At 45.8% G+C, this 22,397-nt stretch overlaps 1 protein-coding gene across 1 annotated transcript in view; it reads left to right on the top strand.

The window, feature by feature from the left end:
- Nucleotides 1–7,906, top strand: part of LOC126540436 (diuretic hormone receptor-like) — a 194,299-nt gene extending 186,393 nt beyond the window's left edge. Inside the window, exons 13-14 of the mRNA XM_050187252.2 lie at nucleotides 2,702–2,743; nucleotides 5,658–7,906. Of these exons, the coding sequence (XP_050043209.1) occupies nucleotides 2,702–2,743; nucleotides 5,658–5,906 (291 nt within the window). The 3' untranslated portion in view covers nucleotides 5,907–7,906. The remainder of the gene's footprint in view (nucleotides 1–2,701; nucleotides 2,744–5,657) is intronic.
- The last annotated feature ends 14,491 nt before the right edge of the window (nucleotides 7,907–22,397 follow it).

Here is a 22,397-nt window from a genome sequence, read left to right as displayed (position 1 = left end):
GCGATTCGTCTGCTTTGCCTTACTTAGCTTGCGGTGGCTGGTCCAACATCGCGGCGGCATGCAACGGGAGGTTAAGAATGCCGCTAAAACGGACCCTCAGCAAAGAGTTGGCAGAGCGAGGTCGTAAACGTGCCGAAAGTGCTCGAAAATTGTATACTGCAACACAAAAAGTTTCATTCTGCGCAAATAAACCCAAGCTCTCGGGAAGGTGCGAGTAGCCATTGCCTGAGCCATCGGCGGCAGCCATCTTTTATTCCTTTCTGAACGGACCAGCCTGCGGCTATTCAGAAGAAAATTCAGTTTTGTTCGGCATAATAATGTATCATTAACGCGTACACAATCGAGAAGAAGGGATTGACCGAGGGGCCCGATTTGTTATTAGTCGTATCATATGAAGCGAACGAACACTAACACCAAGGACATAGGGGAAATTACTTGTGCTTAATAAGTGAAATAAAGAAACGATAAATTAATGGAAATGAAAGTGGATGACAAAACAACGTGCCGCAAGTGGGAAACGATTCCACCTGCGAAGGTTGTGGGATCGTTTCCCACCTGCGGCAAGTAGTGTTTTTTTTTTTCATCCACTTTCATTTCCATTAATTTATCGCGTCTTTATTTCATTTATTAAGCACAAGTAATTTCCCCTATGTCGTCCTTGGTGTCAGTGTTTGTTGGCTTCTGATGATTTAACGCGTACACGTCACTTTGACGCAGCGAGCTTTTGCGGTTTTGTACCGTCGCGTGACAGGCCGGTGAAGTGGGTGCAGCCCGAAATCTTTTGACCAATAGCCGTCGGCTAATGGCGAAAAGGTGTCGAATTAGAAATAACTATTTTCCTTTTGTTCCGTCCAATCATGCATAGTCAGCGTGTACACGTCATGTCAGATGGGGAGCTATCGCGGTTTTTTGTGACATCGCATGACAGACAGGAGATAGGCGAGTGAGTGGTCCAAAAAAGTTTCTGACCAATCGCGGAGGGCTGATTACAGAATTGGAATAGAAAAGTTTGGAATAGCTTTACGTTATAGCGCCCCTATTGTAAACTCTTTGCAAAAAAAGATAGAAGAAAGCCTCACCAATTTCATCGCATAACTCGATAACATACGCTGCAGCAAAACTCGAAGGACCACTTAGGGGTGTTCAATTGGAAATTATTGCTTTCGCATTCCAAGCTCATAATAATTGCTTAGGTGTCCTCGCATACTATAGTAGTCCCTGCCAAATTAGTGTGGTCAAAGCTGTATCGCCTGTTACAGCTTCTCTTTTCAATAAAGTAACTCACTGCATCTCACTGATTGCTCAAAAAGTAATTAACTTAAAGTGTACGTGTTAGGGACTAAACAATGTGATCAGTTACAAAACATCGCAAAAATATAATTGAATAGAAGCAAAAGTTACAATTTAATTGCCACGTAGAAGTACTACCCGTATCGACTGCCTACTTATCGAATCCTGCGTGACAGACAAAATTACAGAAAGACGTGACATATGACATATTCTTTGTATACTTCACAATGAATGCGAGGTGTACCCGGGGCTCCCTTTTTCTGATATATTTTCCTTATCCACTAAACGTCGTTTTTCTGTGTGTGTTTTGTATGCCTGCCCTTTCGGTCCATGACTGCCTACCAACTCGCTCTGCTTACTGTCACTCTAAGGAGTGCGCTCGTGAAAAAAAGAAATTCGGTTTTTTGTGCGTACTTATCGCATCCGTATGACAATGAGCTAGGAATCAAACCAAAAGTATAGTCCTCAGATTCAGGTTACGGCTTCTCATCATGATGAGCCGGAAAACGTTGCAACGTTTTCCGGTCATATAAACGGCTGAAGTTGACCTATTTAGCTCTCTTTAGCGCTACACAAGGAGTATTCACTAACCATGAGATTTAATGGTGTGCTAAACAAAAATGCGAAATCAGTTTGGATGGGCAAAGAATCCATGCAAAACCGCATATTCGTTTATTATTTTGGTGATAGCTTGACAGCTGAGAGAGAAAAGTGAGGTCAAAGTAGAATAACGTGAATATCTCTTCGTAAACCCAGCGTCGGTACACCAGTGTAATGTGACAAGTGTTAAAGTATTTTGGTTTCGTATCTGAGTTTTTAAGGCTCACTAGATTTCTTGAAACGTGCTAAATTTCTCCTTCAGCTCTTTGAAAACACAATGTATAATCTCCCAGTAGAAAATTAAGTAGCCACGATACGGCGTCACAATCCATGACGCCAAGAGAGCGGATGCGGCAACTTCAAGACAGTGTCAACACCCGCCCTTTGTTTTTTACGTGCTTTGTTGCTGTCGAAGCCTCCTCTCATGGTAAGCGCGAGTTTCTTGGTATTCTAGAAGGGTGTATTCCTCATACACATTAAATAATATTTGTTTTTGTAGTGCCCCTTTCATTAAAGAGATGAGAGCGAATCCGACAGCGTGGGAGCAAATGAGATAGCGCTATTGCCGAGCTCTGAAGTGCCAGCATCGATGGACGCTGGCATTTTAGAAGAGAATTATCAGTCTAAGGAGTCATACGTGAGAGAGACGTCTATGACGTCGAAGCCGCTATTAGCACACTATCAGGAATGTTGCTTATATCGTCAGTACAAGCTGTACAAGAATAAGAACAACCTTGTTGATTTATATGGTGCCCGCCCGTTAGTAGAAAGTAGTTTGACAGCCACATTGAAAGAATGTTCGCTTTCACAGGGTTTCAACGTCGCTGTACTCTACTGCTTCCTGAATGGGGAGGTGAGTATGGTATTCCTTCTTCATTGAACAAAATTTAAACTCCAACCAATCACATAAATAACAAGAGTAGAGTTTGCATTAGAGCACGTTCGCCATTATTTTTATCACAGTAAAATTAACTTCTTTGCCAATCTGTGCTGAAAGTATACGAACGCGAGTTCCCTCTCCTAACTAGATTTATGCGTAACGGCGCTCGTTTGTATGACAATTAGCTGCTGGATGAAGTGAAATATCCATGCCAACCACAATCTAGGTCATTGCAGGGTTCACTATATATGGAACAAAGATTCAGTACACAACTTTTATTTTCTTTCAGGGGACTCTGTAGAACTAGCATTAAATGTTGCGTAAGTTTAACACAGTTGTTGACAGCCCATGAGAATTTGTTAACGAGGGTGATTTTACGATGAAGCATAAATGTTAATATTGGGCTTCTTTGGAAGAGTTCCTAAGTGCAGTATCGCTAACGCGCCCAAAGAAAACCTCTGAGGATATCCTTCATCCAGAGTAAACGAGCACAGTTCTTTCAACACATGATTATACGACCTGAGGATCGAGAAAAAAAAAACACATTGTGCGTACTAGAAATTAAACTCGCAGTTTAATTTCTTATTTACTCAAAAATGTCACAATATCGCCCGAAAGGCGAAACTGTGATTGCGATTGCGATTGTGATTGCTGTTGATTTGGTTAAAACACGTTGTCGGGACAGTTATTTGAATCCATTATAGAGTGTGTAAGCACGGCTGAATGAGGGCGTAGAAAGAAACAGCTACACAGAGACATCGCTACTGTTTCCGCTCGTGCGGTATGCATTTATCGATGCGCGTGAAAGCAAAATTTTTAGTTGAAAGTAGCGCTGTCTCTGTGTATCTGTTTGTTTGTATGTGCTCGTTCAGTAGCGCTTACACACTCTATCAAGCTCTCGATTGCAATAGAAGATTGCTAGACAGCTATAGGAAGTAAGGATAGTAGTTTTATCGGCCGTACAAACTTGAGAACGTTCGCTTACTAACTAAATTAACAAGCATGCTGTCTGCGCGCACAGGTGTTGGCACCATGCTTATTAAACATCGGCGCATCACATTCGATGACCGCGGACACTCGCTGTCAAAACGATGGCGCCAGGAAGCGCGGCTGCAGGAGCTAGAAAAGTTACTTTCGTGCTCTCTATAGCTTAAAAATTAAATTATGGGGTTTTACATGCCAAAACCACTTTCTGATTATGAGGCACGCCGTAGTGGCGGACTCCGGAAATTTCGACCACCTGGGGTTCTTTAACGTGCACCTAAATCTAAGTACACGGGTGTTTTCGCATTTCGCCCCATCGAAATGCGGCCGCCGTGGCCGGGATTCGATCCCGCGACCTCGTGCTCAGCAGCCTAACACCATAGCGACTGATCAACCACGGCGGTTCTCTATAGCTTCAACGCAATGTGATCGGCGAGTACAGAGCACGCGCAAAGTTATAAGCCGCCTGCAGATCGCTTTCAAGACAAGCTGCGCACGAAGTACGCACTTGCTACTGGAGTAGTAGGCCGCTCCTTCTCCATCCAGCACTGCCTACCCGCTTTCCTCCTTATCGCGTGCAAATTGAACCGCGATCGTCGGTTCCCCTTGCGCCCAGTCGCGAAATACGCAGTTGCTGCTGGAGAAGAACGGCGCCCGCCTCCCTCTGCTCCCCCAGGGCGTTTCGCGCGATGAAAGATAGCGTGTTTCCTCTCCGCTTTCCTTCATTGGGCGCACCAGATTGAGCTGCAATCACCGGCTTCCCTCGCGCGTTTCACACCCACATACAGCATGCGGCGCGCAGTGACGGTGTTATCACCCTTGGACTTGATACGGCGGCGACGAACAGAAATTTTCCAACAGCAGAAATGTGCCCGGAGTGTCCATACATTTGCTATCGCAATAAAAAGCTTTCAGAACGGGCACTTCTTACTCAAGATGCGAAAAGGCAACTTCAGATTTTGATTTACCGTTTCATGCAATTTAGCATCCCGGATGCGCAAACATTGTTTGTTGAAAGAGAGAGAGCCTATTTTTCTCACCTCACACATGATGTTCGAGGTGAGTAAGTACAATCTAGCATAGTGTGCATTCTCGTCTGATAAATATAAACACAATTTAAATAATGAAAATATTGGGGTTCAATGGATGGAGGCTGTTGCTGCCATTTTCTTACGTTCATAGCGCTTTTTAGAGGAAGTCAACATCCGTAGCTGCAAGCTGATAGCCGCATAATGCAATGTAGTTGTCTCCATCCTGTATTATTTCATGACTGTTTAGATGAGACGTTACCAAGGACTTAGAAACCAATGAATTTTATTCCTGCTGCTAGATTTCACTTTTCTTTAAATAAAATTTATTCTGCCAAAAATAAGTGGCCCGTGTAAAAATCACAATCATATTCCTTGTCAAAGCTTCAAAACACTTCGTGCTGTTTTTTGAAACCTATTGCTTCGGCTTAAATGATGCAAAATAAATCACGTAATCTTCGTCCTCTTCTTCCTTCTCCTTTTATTCCCTTTACCCCTTTCCCCAGCACAGGGTAGCCAGCCGGTACTTACACTGGCTAACCTCCCTGTCTTTCCTCCCCTTTGTCTTCTCCTCCACGTAATCTTCTGTACAACACGCTTTTGTTCTGTATTTTTTTTTTTTTTCATTTTTCTGCACAATTATTTTTGCTCTTAAATTTGCATGGGCACCATACTTAGATTTCATGACAGCATCGGTGAAAACGAAGCACCTGACGGAAAACATACAACGCAATTAGCCCATGCCTTTGTACGCTAAAATTGTAAGCTGATTTAGGGGGAATTTCGTACTGCTTGATTGCGGAGGCAGAAATTTAGGGTGAACTCGAAAGCTAACCTTCATGTTTCACACTTTCTTACTGCTTCGCACTGCGCAGGTGCGAAAATCTGTGCGACACCACCTGGAGCGTTGGAAGACTGCTCGCGCCTTGAAACGCGGCGGCCGACGTCGCTCGAGCACGTCGCGCTTTGGCGACGTCCGCGTTGCCAACTCCAAGCGAGGAAGCTGCGGAAGCTTCGCTACGACCACGACGTCGCTGGGAAACACGCGTCTCTACTCGGCTACTGGAAAGCGCTTCAGCAACACGTCCTACGGGCCGGTGGCGCTCAAGGACGAACTGGTGTGAACGCGATCAACCTCCCTTCACCACACGACTCATGTTCGCAGCGAACTCTCCGACGTTCCTCGCGGAAAGCAGCACCCGTCGCCAACACGCAAGGCTCCCTTAAGTAGGCGTCGCTCTTTAGGACTTTTGCTGGATGCGGCGGCCTCTGCGTCAACGTTCCTCCGTCAACATTACACCTCTACCGACAAGGAAGCATGTCGGAACCCCCGTTTGCTTTGTACATGTGGACTACGTTTAAGCGAATAGCCGCGAGCTAGGAGCCAGTGTTGTTAGCCGAAGCTGCGCATTTATTCATTGTATTTCTCAGTCGAAGATTTCCTGAGGCGAGAATCAGCGGTTCCGTCTCAGTTATTCTGCAGAAAAAAATTGTACCTTCATCAACAGTGTTGTGTGACAGAACCTTTGAAGAATTTTTGACCTGTGATGATCTGCCAAAGAATAATGTCAAGAAGATGGACTGTTAACTTGGGTCATTTCGCTTTCAAACCATCCACTACGAGCACATCACCTTCAGAACGGAAAAAACTGAAGTTCTTCCGTGAAGGATGTGGGACTCGGGAAAATGTGAGCCCTACCGTTGGCATCGCTTCGTTCTCCGTGCTGAGAGTGTTTGCAGGGAATATTAGTGCTTACTTTCGCCAATTCAGATCTGCGCAGCTATGGTGCTGAGTGTTGACTGCAAATGGTGCGTGGAGGCCGTTACTTTAACAGAGCTTCTTCATTACGGCAACGACATGAACTGTATATTTTGCATGGAGCGACAGTGTATGGTTGTTTGTTTCGTTTGTAGACTTCAGTGTATGTGTCATTTAACGTGTGCACGTGTTATGTTATGGTATTAACGAACACGGCGTGCATAATGTAGCGATCTTACTGTAACAATATTGCTTATCGCACTTCGTCAGTGGAAAGAGCCACACTTCACCCACGTGCAGGTGGACCGTTTATTTAATGCCCATTGTACCTAATACAATAACTCAGGCTTCCTGGTGCCTCATAGGACTCACAGAGATCATAATAGAGAAATAGCGTTGAAGGAAAGGAATCGTTACATTATGGTAACCCTGTTTAACGTGCACCGACGGTGTAAATTCCTACGGTGCGCGACGGCATAAACTATTACCGGCTGTTTGCGAAGGTGACACACTTGCGAATCACTTACTCTCGTTAACGCTTAAATAGGCAAAACAAAAAGACGTACAGAAAATTTGGAGGACGCTTAAGCTTCGCCTTTAGAAGTGGAATGCCATATCGACGGTGTTGTTGCAAGGAACGGAGCGGGCCGCGCCGCTCTGTCAATGGTAGAAATGCTGCAAAAGTGATTTGCGTTTCGGTTTCTGCGTAACCGAACTACGTTTTCTGGTATATTCAAATTACAATCCGACGCTATCCTGTCTGTAGCTCGTGTTTAGGACGTGCTTTAAGATTTTCCTTACGCATTTTACTTTGAGGAATTCAATTAGTTCAGTAAAGCCCCTGCGCCACGCGGAGGGCCGGCGCGGTTGTGGTTTGGAATGATTTTTCGAGAAACGACTTCCAATGCGTGTGCCGGTTGTTTGACGTTTGAGGGGACATCGGAGCTGCGCGCCTGCGCAGAGACTGCAAACACATAAACGATGCTTTCCTTCCTTGGTACAAACCATCATTCTCTCGGGGCTCTATCAGAAAGGGCCTAGTATAGATAGAGTCGACGCTTTCAGCTGCATGAACGAAGGCTTAGAGTACATAAAAGGCGATACCGGGCAATACAAATTTGGTTGGTTATTGTCACTAAAGCGCTACCTAATGAGCATACGATGTAATCCGGTCCCATGGCGGCAGGGAAAAAATATAGGGGCTTACCTGCAACACTGATTATCGGACAGCGATTGCAGCGCTGTTAACATTCGTTGTCACGAATGTTGACCACGCTTTACTTATATACGTAGGGTGCGCTACGTCAGTGTCACCTATATTAAGGATATCTGCTTCCTCTGGTCCAAGTTATAATATATATATATATATATATATATATATATATATATATATATATATATATATATATATATATATATATATATCCGAAAGGCATGTAAAGCTGGCAGTAAAATTAGCTAATGCATGCTCGTGTTGCGGCCGAGGACTGTGAAGCCGGCCTAATTGCCTTTCTTTAATATTAACTATGAAATCGTGGTTTCAGCGGGAGTGTTCAAACGACGTTGTTGTGGTTGACACTGTCGATGAAATCAATGCCCGTATTTATTAAGCTTCTCTTTCGTAAGTGCCTTCCACCATTCACCATAACCGCGGCGAACGCCTCGTTAACGCTCATCAGATGAGAGAGTCCGCAAGGCGGCGAATGAGAGAATTATCTTACGTAGGAGAAGTTTTTTAACTACGGGCAGGGAAGGCTTAGATAAATGCTTTCATACGCTGTCCTCATTGAAAGAAATATGAAGCTATATTCTGCCTTTATTGGCCGTATACACGAAACCAACGAGTCAATGACTGCTATACCACATTGTTAGGTGGTGCGACTTCTATTTCGTGTACAAAGCACCTGCCTTAAGCAATGAACATTTCTAGTCAGCCTCGCACAGCCAACATAACTGTATTAACAGGAGCTTTGCTCTGGGCACCGATCATTGTTACAAACTTTGCATCTTTGCGAGAATGCGCCAATTGTAGCCACGTTGTTCGTTGTTTTGTGCTGTGAATTGTGATGAACCATGAATGTATATTTTAGTAAGTAAATGTCATTTTTGCAGCAGTAACGTTGAAACTCTTCACTTCGGGAATAGGAGAGAAGTGTGCTACGCATGGAAAAACGTTTCTGCAGCTTTGAATGTGCCGCATACAGGTTGGGGCGCCGATCTTCTTTTTTTCTTTTTAAGGGGAGGCGAGGGAGGAGGGCAACAGTCATGGTAATGTAAGTAAAGCTGCCTGGTTATGTGCTATTTTAAAACAGCCATGTGTACGACTGATGGCTCAAAACAAGCAAACATCAACACACCTCACTCCATAACCGCGGTAATTCGCTGTCAAAACGCTGTAGTGAGTAATAGTGGCAGCAGTAGCGTGGGAATTGACCTTCATGCTGTCCCTGGCCTCATCGGGAACGAAGCGGCGAGAACACAGAGCACAAGAATTAGCAGCCATCATCGTGCCAGACCCTGTACCGATCGCAGATCACTTTCAAGATAGGGCCCGAGCGTCCGCGTCATACGCAGCAGCCGCCACAGTACAATGGCCCCCTCTCTAACCCCCCCCCCCCCCCCCCCGCGGTGCCTCGAGGATGACTGAAGACGGCGCGCTTCCTCCCCGCTTTCCTCCATTGCGCGCGTGACATTGAGCCACCATCGTCGGCTCACCCTGGCAGGCTTTCACTCGCACATACAGCATACGGTGCGCTGCGACAACATTATCGCCTATGGGCTCTACACGAAACATCACGGCCGCGTTGACAACAGAATTGCGCCTGGATTGCCCATATAATTGTTATCGCAATAAAAGGATGAACATTGTCTGTTGGAACATACCACCAACTAGCAATGAGGATGCAGTTACATTATTTCCAAACACGTATCTCTGACAGCAGTCGTCTCATTTGTGCCTGTAAACTAAGTGTTTGTATGCATGCAGGAAGGTTACTAGCAGCATTTTCTTTTTGCTCTTTGATTTCGTCAACTGACAAAAATAGTTGAAAGCATTTAGTTTTAATTCCCTAATTCATCATTACACAAGACGACATAGCTAACGTTACGCAGAATCTTCAAAAATACCAAAAGCAACCTACACCGGGAAGGATGATGCGATTTGCGGTCACCTTAATGAGAATATTTGTAATATTCCGCCGTAATGATTATTTCGCTAAAATAATTTGACCACCGCCATAAATATGTAGTTTTTCGGCTCTGTCGAAATAGCGAGCTTTCGGAACGTCGTCGAGAATGTCAAATGATCGGATACATGGTTGCTCTTGCGCTGAATTCTTATCGTTCTCACTCAAAGCCTGCGCGCTAATGCACGAACTTTTCTTTTGAGCGGCTGGCACGCATGCGGGCCAATGACATGAAGCACACTGTGAACTGATGTTGTTGTCTTGCGTGCCCGGTGGCCGCATAAGTTGCGTGACAGGCTGCTCTATACTGGTTACTGCTGAAGCGCGACGTTGAAGTGGTAAAGCAAGAACAGCGCATAGATTTGTCGCTGTTTCGCCGTATCTATAAGCAACCTATGAGATCCAAGCATTCATACGTGGATGCAGGGAAAGAGCGATTGTCACTGCTATCTAAATTGAACGAAGTCGCATCGGGGCAGCAGGCTCGGTTTGATCGTTTGTGAGTAGTTCAATGCGTTTCCTTTTTCACTGAGAAGAAAAAAAATGCACGTGTACTGACGGCTATGATGGTCAATGTAAATGAGTAGCCGAACGTTTTTAGAAACCATTCACTTATTAAAAACGCTTGTTAACAGCATTCGACCTAAAAAGTTATGCGTTTGAATGCGAATGCCATGTATTGCAGTGAAGAAATGTAGCTAGCCTTTGCCGTTTCATTTAGCAATTCCGTAGAGAGCACATCCGTTAACGAGCACCAATAGGTAGTAGTGTATGTGGCTATACATACAAGCCTATCTTTTCATTTTCATTTCGTTGTTGCTTTGCATGTAACAATGCTTATAGACGTAGAACAACAATCCAACAATGTCGTGCTACGATGACCAATGAGCCATTCTTGGCTGACTACATGAGGTCACTTTTGTCTGCTGTCAAATCTAATAGTCTTGCCTTACTGGACAAGCTCTTCTTATCTAATTGGCGGACAAGAGGCGAGAAGCACACTGAAGTGTAGACAGTTTCGGTGGGGCCGGGGTAGCGCATTAGGAGGGTCGTGCCGGCGTTTCCGGTTGGCCCACTGTGCAAAGGAATGTTAAAATTGCTGCTGAAACAGATCCTCAACGAAGAAGAGTTGGCAGAGTGATGTCATATATGTGCCGAAAGGGGTCGACAACGTTATACTGCTACGAAAAAAAAATAACATACACAAACAAATATATTCTCCCCGGCAGCTCCGACTAGCTAATACCACAGCCATGAGTGAACAGACATCATCTATTCTTTTCAGAACGCCTCCTCTCCTTTCTCCTTCCGTCTGCGGCTATTCAACGACCGTTTTTTTTTTTTCATATTAGTGCATCTCTAATGTGTTCACGTCATTTTGACCTGGTTTTGGGGCTCGAGTGACAGAGAGGTGAGGGGGCACACTCCAAAACCTTTCGGCTAGTAGCGCAGGGCTAATAGCGACCAAGTTGTAAAATCGGAAAATAATATTTTGTGTTCAGTCTAATCATGAGTGTGTACACGTCATATGAAATAGACAATTCACGCGGTTTCCATGACGTCGCGTGACAGACAGGCGAAGTGAGAGAATCCCGAAAATTCTTTGACCAATCGTAGAGGGCTCATTACTTAAATAAAATAAAAACGGCTTTGAATACCTTTACGTTATAGCGCCCCGGCACAAGACAGAACGTTAAAGCGTGGATACGCCCGTTCCTTGTAGAACGTACTGAAATCTCTACATTTACCGCACTCAATATTGGCGTCGCCGAGAAAGTGAACCGGAAAAGTTCGCGCCAGCATACTCTAAATAAAGGTTTGCTGTCCGTTTTAAAATCTCATTTGTGAGCTCGCCATTAGCTACAGACCTCCATTAGAAATTGGGGTTATCTATCATAATTATATATTCTATTAAATATATATATATATATATATATATATATATATATATATATATATATATATAATGTAACCGTCGAATATTAGTTCATTATGCTGCTTAGTTAATTCGTTATTATACAGAGACCTTTCTTTTGCCCTCCTTTCCTGCGACTCTTTCCCTGCAATAAATATATACTTGTGTTTGTAATACCTTACGTTTTTAAATTACGCACAGTCGTCGCTGAAACACCCGGTAAACTATTGCGCTATGGGTAGTCGCACGCAAAGGATTGTCCCAGCAAGGTGCATCTACTCCCAGTGAGTCAAGTCAGAGTGCCCAAGTAAAGTGAAATTAAAATTTTCGCTTTTTCGCATCCGTGCTCCGCAATGAGCAGGTGCTCACTGAGGAGCACGGACATGCTGAGGGCCAGAAACAGCGTGCGCTTACCTAGGTGCTCCATCATTGCAAACACGTGCCCATTCCCCTCGAGTGGCTCAAGCCTGAGAAATACGAGATCTGAGTTGATGCCTTTTCTCGAGCAGCTGCGGTCTCTCTAGAGCTTATTCTTGAGCGTCAGGAGCCATCTGGCGTGCATGTAGGGGGAGGGTTGGTTTTGAATAGCTTTTCGTACGGAACCGACCGCCATTCGATGCTCCGCAGCCGACATGCCTGGATCTTCTTGGCTCGGCTCGGCACCGTAAGTTTGCGATAATCACAGCCATGAGTCCGTGACGGAGCTCGAATGGCGACGACGATGCGACCACGCCGGCAGCGCGAACAGGGACACATTGCCAGCGGCTCAAGTTGGTGGGCACCACCAGCCCCTCGGCGCAAGAGGCTAGATACACTCAAAGTGCTAGAAGATCGCAAAAAAATGCTTAGCAATAAAAAGTAATTACGCTACAACGACAAACTCTTGATCGATATAGAAGTGGATGTATTAGCAGATATGGATGGTAACATAGATTTTCACAGTTGGGGCGCTATAACGTAGAGGTGTTCCAAATGTTTCTATTCCAATTCAACAATCAACCCTACGCGATTGGTCAAAAAGTTTTTTTTTTGTACCGCGTGCACTTCGCCTGTCTGTCACGCGAAGAAGAAGAACAAAACTTTATTGGCAGAAATGACTTCGTTGCCCCTAAAACGGGGTAACGCCGAGTGGTCGGGCCCCTATTCCAAGGCACGGCTGGCCCTCGCCATCCTTTCTGCCCTCCGGACCAGCCTGAGCTGATCCCCGAGGGCGGAGCTGGATAGCAATGCCTCCCATCTCACTCTGGTATCATTATCTTCTTGTTCTTCGGTGTGAGCTGTGCTCTCCCATGTGATGTGGTAGAGTGTCGGTGTGCTCCCACACCACGGGCATATGTCCCTGCTTGCTGTTCGGTAGTATATATGCAATTTATGGAGGTTTGTATGTGTGTCCGTTTGGAGCCTGCGTAACGTCGTTGAGTCCACGGCTGAAAGGTTCCTATGCGGTGCTGGGCAGAGCCTTCTCAATTCCCTGTAGTATCGCAAGATTGCTTTATAACTTGGATCGATGGGTGTTGGGTCCTCCACCATGCTGCCATGGGCAGCTCGGCAATTAGTGAAACCTCGAGCCGCCTCATCTGCATGGAGGTTCCCAGTAACACCCTCGTGTACCGGGGACCATGTTATCGTTTGGGTATACCTCACGTCAAGTTCTCTGCTGATTTCGGTAAGTATCCGATGTGCCCTCACGTCGATTTGTCCCCTCTGATAGTTCCTACATGCGACCTGAGAATCTGTGATTATTGTTAGTGGAGCATTGCGCTCTATGCTTAATCTTATTGCTAAGGCAATGGATATATCTCTTCCGCTTCTAAAATGGTTGCTCGGGAAACCGAAGCACAGGCCGTGATTTTACCTTTACGGTTTACGACAACTGCCACCACATTCTTTGCGTTGACCCGACATGGTGAAGCATCTGTGAATCGTGCAGTGTCCAAGTATTTTGTTGTTTTGTCTATGTATTCTGCTCCAGCTTTTCTCCTTCCTGCGTGTAATGTCGGATCCATGTTTTGTGGTATTGGTGATACCCCATACAAAGCTCTAATCTGCCAGGGCCCTTGGCATACCCAATACCCAATGCCCGGGCAACCCAATACCCGGCCTGTGCTTCGCTTTCCCTAGCAACCATTTTAAAACCCGAAAAGATATATCCATCGCCTTAGCTATAAGAGAAGGCATAGAGTGCAATGCTCCACTAACAATAATCACAGATTCGCAGGTCGGATCTAGGAACTATCAGAGGGGACAAATCGGTGTGAGGGCACACCGGATACTTACCGAAATATACCCTTGGCGTTTTGGTATATTTTTATGCATTCTCCAAGGCGGACTCCATGAAGAAGAGCTCTGCCGAATGTCGTTTGCGCCAATCGACTCGTCTGCGCTATGAGTTGGGCCTCAGCCAGCTCATGAAATGTATTATGGAGGCCGAGGGCTAGAAGCTTCTCATTTGAAGTGTTGCGTGAAAATCTCAGGGCTGTCTTATATGCCATCCTTATTATTTTATCAGCCTTTTCTTCTTCCTCCCTGTTCATGGTATGGTAAGGTAGGGAGTATAGGGAGTTCATTAGTCTGCTGATGACATCCAGGCTTTTCACCAGTCTGAGGGTGTCTTGTTCCCCCATTCCTGTCCGTTTATGAGACACACGGGCTATCATCCGGTTAATCTGTTGCGTTGTTTTTCTGATCGTGTTTAAAATGTGTAAACATCTGACATTCGATTGCAGCCACATCCCCAACACTCTTACTATTGACCTCCCAGGAATAATTTTTCCTTCCAGCCTGATCTCGAGTTTGAGCCTCGGGTCAGTTCCTTGTTTTTTTGGTTTTTGTGAGGCGAATGAATTCTGATTTCTCCGCCGAGCACTGGAGTCCTCTCTGCTGGGTATAGTTTTCTATTATATTGGCTGCCCGTTGAAGCTTCTCCTCCTTCTCCCAAGTTGCCCTTGGTTATCCATATCGTTATATCATCCGCGTATAGGGAATGACGGACTTCGGGAATTTCTTAGAGTTTTTAGCTAGTCCAATCATGGCTGTGTTGAAGAGTGTAGGCGAAATCACCGCACCCTGTGGCGTTCCTTTGTTAGGAGGATGGATGACTTCAGATTCATCGTTTCCTACTTTGATAATGGCTGATCTCTGGTTGAGGAAGCTTCGGATGTACTGGTTCGTCCTTTGGCCGCAGCTGGTCTCTGCAAGTGCATCCAGTATGCCTTTGTGACTTACGTTGTCAAAGGCCCCTTTTATGTCGACAGCCATGAAGATGTGTTCTCCTGCTCGGGGACGTTCGTTAATACTTCCTCTTTTAAAAGCAGGAGTATGTCCTGTGTTGAAAGATGTGATCTGAAGCCAAACATGGTGTCAGGCATTAAGTTGGTTTCTTCAAGATGACGTTGGAGTCTAGTGTTTACTAATCTTTCGAACAACTTTCCTAGACATGATGTAAGAGAGATGGGCCTAGAGTTTTCTAAAGCAAATTTCTTCCCTGGTTTTGGAATCATGATTATCACAGCGTGTTTCCATATCTGTGGAATCGTTCCTTTGACCCAATGGTCATTTATAAAGTTCGTAAGGGCTGTTACGGCTTCATCATTCATGTTTCTAATCGTGGCGTTTGATATTTGGTCCGCCCCTGCCGCTGTCACACGACGTCACAAAAACCGTGATAGCTCCCCATCTGACATGATGTGTACACACTGATTATGCATGAGTGGACCTAACAAATGAAAAATAGTTATTTCTCATTGGACGCCTTTTCGCCATTAGCCCTCGGCTACTAATCCAAAGTTTTCCGATTACACCCACTCCACCTGCCCGTCACGTGACGTCACAAAACCGCGAAAACTGACCGCGTCAAAGATACATTAATATGCTAAACAAAACTGAATAATTTTCTGAATAGCCGCAGGCTGCCCCGTTCCGAAACGAATAAAAGATGGCTGCCGCCGACGATCGCTCAGGCACTGGCTACTCGCACCTGCCGGAGAACGTAGGTTTATTTGCGTATAATAAAACGCGTAACGTTTTCGAACACTTTCGGCACGTTTAGGACCGCACTATGCCAGCTCTTCCTTGTTGAGGATCTGTTTCAGCGGCATTCGTAACCTTCCATTGCACGCCGCCGCGTTTTTCGAGCAGCCACCGCTAGATAAATAAGAGCAAGCGGGCCAATCGCAGACGCCGACACCAATCTCTTCATCCAGTTGTTCATTTTCAGTGCACTGGCTCAGCCACATAGAAACGCTCCCGCTTGGGCGTGTTCCTCGCCTCCTGGAAGCCAATTACAAAGGAAAAACTGCTAAATGCAGGCAATGTTATTCGTTTTGAAAGCAAAGAGAAGTGACGTCCAGGAAACGAAGAGTGCTTGGTTGGGCTGTTGAGGCAACGCTGCCAGTCCCGTCCAGATGCTTGCGTCAGCGGTTACGCAAGTTTGACGTCAGGAGGTTGGAATAAAAACGTATTGGAACAGTTTTACGTTATAGGGTCCTTGATCTCATCAAGGTGGCGCTGTCCGCAGTGATTTCTCTTTTTTTCACTCTATTCAACAGCACAAGTAGCGTGACGAAAGCAATCGTTCAGAAAGTAAAGGTGGCTAAGCCACTTGTTCTCCCTATCAGACGCGAACAAATTGCGGTTTTACAAATGTCTCGGCGCAATCATAGCACGATAACAACTTCGCCATCAGCCGATTGCCGTGAAGTATTCCGTTCACACAAGCACAGACAGAGTGGCTATGGCCGCTTGATTGCCACAGTAATTAGTGCTTTAGCAAGCTAGTTAAGGGAAGCAGATTCACCGCGCACGGCGATGCAGAAAAAGCAATGTACGCATTTGTGCACTGCAGTCACCGCTGTATGCAAAAAGGCAAATTTTGCACACTTGCAGCAGCCAATGATCGTCACAGAGGCCGTAATGAACCTTCGAAATGGCGGAGGGAGCAGGAATATTTCGCTAGCTCTCCATCTGTTCGCTTCTCCCATCGCTGTGGATTTTGTTAGCGTACACATGATAACTTCTTGCTAAAGCTTCGCTCTTTTCTATGGTGCTAGGGTAATGAGCTTGCGATCCGTACGTGTCTTCTATAGTCTCCCATAAGTTAGCCCTGATGGAGTGTGCATACTTTGTTCTCGAATCTGTCGTTATAATCTTGATGTAAATTATCGTCCACCAGTGTAAAGAGCACGGTGATGCCATTTCACGACTTATTAAACTCTGTTATTACGCAAAGGCCGACTTAATTATGTTTTGCCACATTGGTATTTGTTACGTGAGAAATAATACACCTTGTTCCCATAAGGTTGATGGTACATATTATGTAGGTGCTTTATTTATAAGATATCTTCGTGTATAGGAGACGAAGACGAAGTGTCTGCGAGCCAGAACGCTGTTTCTCTAGCTCAGCTGTCTTTTCCTTATTTCTGCGTACATCTTTGGAGAGCCGGCATGGTTCGTGGTACGGATGCAAGTTGACGTCCCCGTGCCTCTGCCGGGAATGGCGACTTCAGCGGCGGCTGCGTCTAGGAAGCGGACCGGCCTCCAGAGCGACACCGACGGCGATGACACCAGCGTCTACTCGCTCAGCAGTGAGGACTTCTCTGATGACGCCTTCGAGCTTGTGCGGAGCCGCAAGGCGAAACGAAGACACACCACCAGGACATCCATGTCTTCTAGCACGCCAACGGTAGGACCAACTCAGAATACCGCAGTCAGTACGATTCTATTTGTACCAGAACTCGCTACCGACAACCTGAGGCGACTCAACAGACAGTCCGTATCGGTGCAACTTGAAGCGGTGGCACCAAATCAGATAGCCGACGTTAGAGTCAACACACTAAAAAATGTGTTAGCTATCGACGTCACACATGATGCTGCGCTGAGAAATTTGACTACAGTTACAGAACTAGGTGGCGTTAAGCTCCGCTCGTACATCCCCCAGAACAGTGGTTCAACTACTGGTGTCATCTACGACGTGGACGTCTCCATCTCCAGCGCCGACTTGCCGATCCTACACTGTAAACTAAAATAAACCCACCTGGGAGTTTTTAAGAGGTGATGTGCCCCTCCGAAGTATGGGAGCAAAACAGCGCCATTCCCTCGTTTCACTCCGCTGGCTAGCTGCGGGAGTATTAGGGCGACATGACTCGATTTTACTCCGCTTAAAAATCTTGTTCTCCTGTGAAACTCCGACAGGGAGTTTTAAAAAACTCCCCTCCGCCGAATCAGGTTGGTCACGTGGCGCTTCCCATGAGGCTGTGCGCCTCGGCAGCGACCGGGCGCGTTCGGCGGAGTCGGCAGTGCTCATGGCTGACGGTTTGCTTACATCTGTGAAATGTCGTTCCGTGACAGCGTTTCGTCGATTTGTTTCCCGTATTTCCTTCCAGAAAGTGTTATAGGCATGCCTGAAGCTCACTGTATCTCAGCTTCAATTACGTTAGCTCTGATCACTTTGCTGACAACGATGAATGCAAGAGCAACGTTTTCAAGTGCGGAAAAAGGCTTAGGTGTAGCTCGAAGCTACTCACTGGCTCGGGATGTCGGCTCAGGCAATGCAACAGCAGCCACTGTTCGAGTGACGACGTCCGTGCTAGTCGCACATGAATGGCGTACCCCAAGTTCGTTGCGGTGCTGTGTTGCCAGTGAGAAAGACCGGAGTGCAAGCAACTATTTTTATGTATCTGTGAACGGATATTCTCGCCCGAAGAAAAACGGTAGGACATAAGTATGCCTACTGTAAATAAAGCTTATTGAGCGATGTGAATCGAATTGTTATCGCGCATATATGTTTTGGTCAAGTCGTTGCTTCAGATATTGCATTAACATTACGCTGTCTCCGAGACAGTGGTTTAGACGCATGCCTGCTGGCTCCGAGTTTAAGGATTCACTCGACAGACCAGCGATGTAGCTCCTTTTCACAACCGAGAGAGGTTGCTTGGACGCAGAGCAAGTAGTGCGGTGTATAAAATGTATGACTGCGCATTTTCCGGTGTTACGTCGGCTGCTGCGGGTCGTGCTCACACGTAATAATTTCTTGCTACGCTACCACTATATCGCAAAAATTTAATTTTGCTATGAAGCACACACACTTACATTTTTCTTGCTTACTGTAACGCACTACTTTTCGGTCGCGAACGCCGGCAGTGTGCGAAGTCGCTTCAGCGCTCACAGAATGGCATGATAATTTTGAAAAATTACGCCATTAACTTTTTTCTCTCACTATTCGGAATTAACAGTTTTATGTTGATTAAGGTATTCTGTTAATTTCAGAGAGGCAGATCTCGTATGAACGAGCATGTGAGTCGTAATTCTGAAAACAGCACAGCTGCTCCCTAGGCGGTTTCGAGGCACACAGTATCGTGGCTATATATACTGGCACCGTTGCTTCTTGAGTATCGCGTATACGTGGGATGTCTTTCAAATTTTTGCATTGGGCGTTTGTGAAATGTTTATGTATGTCATGATATATGTGCTTTCATCGACTTGTTTCGTCGAATTTGTTGCGGTCTCGTGTGCATATTTCCAAATTTGACCAGCAGCCTCTGTATGTAAAGATGTTCGCGCAAACTCACGCGAAGCCTCTTTTTATACTCCCGTTGCACCTCGAAAAAACTCCGTCCATTGCAAAGCAATAAATAAAGAAAAGCAGAAAAAAAACTCCCATAATTCCACGCAAGAATTCCGCTCACACGGAGTAAAAATTCTACTCCGATCATACGGAGCATAATAAACTCCGAACCGGGGGGTCGCTAGAGGACGAGTATTATACTCCCACCTCGGAGTTATTTTCGTTTACAGTGTAGTGAAGCCTGCCGTTGATGGCGTCGCCATAACACATGTGTATCGCCTCGGCACATCCCGCTGTGTGAAAATTATATTCAAGGGCGAGACTCTCCCTTCGCACGTCAAGGTGGGCCACTTTAGACACCCTGTGCGACCATTCATCCCAAGGCCACTGCAATGCCGCAATTGTATGAGGCTGGGACACGTGAGTGCCGTGTGCGAGAACACGAGAGTTTGCTCACGCTGCAGCGAGCCCCACGCTGCAGACTCTTGTGCAGCCACGGTTCTCAAATGCACCAATTGTCTTGGGTCCCATGATGCTTCCTCGAAGGACTGCCCCAAAATGAAGAATGAAAAGGCGATCTTGAAGCAGATGGCTAGAGACCATTCCTCTCGTCGGGAAGCTGTTGCGGCCGTTAGAAAGCGACGCTCCCGACGCCGCCGGACTTCAAAGAACGCTGATACCTCTATGAAGAGTACGTCCCATCCGACAACACCCCCTCCTCTGCCCCCTAGGCCTGGGGCAATTCAATCTAAATCGGACAAGGCCATGGCGGAGAACAATACAACTTGGTCCTCACTACTAAAGCAACAGCCAAAGCCAGAACAACAGCGGACGTCACAACCGAAGCCACAGCTGATGCCTCAGCCGATGCCACAGTCGGTGGTACGGCCGATACCACAACTGGAAGAGATGCCACAGCCGGAGGCGATACCGCAGCCGATGCCACAACCGGAGGCGATGCCGCAGCTGATGCCACAACCCGAGCCGGAGCCACGTCAAGTGATACAGCTGCACACGGCTGTAGAGCGAACAGCGCGGGTTCCTGACAAATTGCCCGAAGAAGACCGGCAAGTCGTTATGATGCTCCGGTCTCTGATGAATACCCTTCGAATACTCTTAAATAACCTGCACACTCCGTCAGCGCGAAGTGCATTGCAAGTGCTGGATGCTCTCAATTCAGTACTTGCAACTCTTGAGTAAGCATCATGGCTCACCCGCATCATTATACTCGCACTGAAGTCAGAACGGCTGGGGTTTAGCTTAAAAATATACTGCCACGTACTGCAACGTACTGCTGACGCCCACCGGATCCTTGGTCTTCACTGGTAACTTCAACGTGCATCACCAGCTATGAACCACCAAGATTGACGGCAGCCTAACGTATCGACGGAGCACTTGCTTTGACTTGACTGATTTCCAAGCACTTTGCTGCGTGCACAGACAATGTTCCCTCTATCCCACTTTCTTTCTTTCTGTTCCCCCTTTCCCTTCCCCCAGTGTAGGGTAGCAAACCGGGCGCGCGTCTGGTTGACCTCCCTGCCTTTCCTCTCTTTGCTATCTCTCTCTCTCTTCGTGTATACAATGGGGAAAAAGGAAGAGCAACATATTTTTATTATATTTATGTTGCTCTTGATGGTTTACAACACGGATAAATAATATCACGAATGTAAAAGTGTTGCTTCCACTGCTTATTCTGGACGGCAAACTGCATCACACGGGACGTGCTCATAGTTTCAGCTAATCGAAATTACAGCGTAATCTTTGTTACGCAAGACGCGTAGGAAAAACGCGTAGTAGAAAATTAGTAACTGTGGCCTATTACTTGTAGTAAAAAAGTATATCAATAAGACAGCCGAATTTTGTCGCCTAGCAGAGTAAGAACTTTATTTGCGCTGAAGCAGTTTCTTTCGGGCAGTTGCTAAATTCATTCGCCTGTAATTTAACCACATATTTTAAACCGTTGCGCGCATATGTATGTAATGCCCTTTAGCACTTGTAGAAGGCTTGGTTCCAAAGGAAGTAATTGATTTATACGCAATTTAGCTAGCCATAACATTTTTCATTCTGTTGCGCATATTTTCATTAAATTTGATTTTGGTGATAAGTATAGTTCTCTCAGGAATGGAGGAAGCCTAAAAGCAGTGAAGAAGAACCTAGGAATAGGAAAGAATCAGATGTATGCATTGAGAGACAAAGCCGGCAATATCGTTACTAATATGGATGAGATAGTTCAAGTGGCTGAGGAGTTCTATAGAGATTTATACACTACCAGTAACACCCACGACGATAATGTGAGAGAGAATAGTCTAGAGGAAGTTGAAATCCCACAAGTAACGCCGGAAGAAGTAAATAACGCCTTGGGAGCTATGCAAAGGGGAAAGCCAGCTGGGGAGGATCAGGTAACCGCAGATTTGTTGAAGGATGGTGGGAACATTGTCCTAGAAAGACTGGCCACTCTATATACACAATGCCTCATGACCTCGAACGTACCGAAATCTTGGAATAATGCTAACATAATCCTAATCCATAAGAAAGGGGACGCCAAACACTTGAAAAATTATAGACCGATCAGCTTACTGTCCGTCGCCTACAAAGTATTTACTAAGGTAATCGCAAATAGAATCAGGAACACCTTAGACTTCTGTAAACCAAAGGACCAGGCAGGATTCCGTAAAGGCTACTCAACAATAGACCATATTCACACTATCAATCAGGTGATGGAGAAGTATGCAGAATATAACCAACCCTTTTATATAGCCTTCATTGATTAAGAAAAAGCGTTTGATTCAGTCGAAACATCAGCAGTCATGGAGGCATTACGGAATCAGGGTGTAGATGAGCTATATGTAAAAATACTGGAAGATATCTATAGCGGCTCCACAGCCACCGTAGTCCTCCACAAAGAAAGCAACAAAATACCAATAAAGAAAGGCGTCAGACAGGGAGATACGATATCTCCAATGCTATTCACAGCATGTTTACAGGATGTATTCAGAGACCTGGAGTGGGAAGAATTGGGGATAAATGTTGATGGAGAATACCTTAGCAACTTAAGATTCGCTGATGATATTGCCTTGCTTAGTAACTCCGGAGACCAATTGCAATGCGTGCTCACTCACCTGGAGAGGCAAAGCAGAAGGGTGGGCCTGAAAATTAATCTGCAGAAAACTAAAGTAATGTTTAACAGTCTCGGAA

The sequence above is a fragment of the Dermacentor andersoni genome, chromosome 2, assembly GCF_023375885.2.
Source record: "Dermacentor andersoni chromosome 2, qqDerAnde1_hic_scaffold, whole genome shotgun sequence".
Classification (NCBI taxonomy): domain Eukaryota; kingdom Metazoa; phylum Arthropoda; class Arachnida; order Ixodida; family Ixodidae; genus Dermacentor; species Dermacentor andersoni.
The sequence above is the reverse complement of the archived record's forward strand: the minus strand, read 5'-3'. Positions and strand labels throughout refer to the sequence as shown.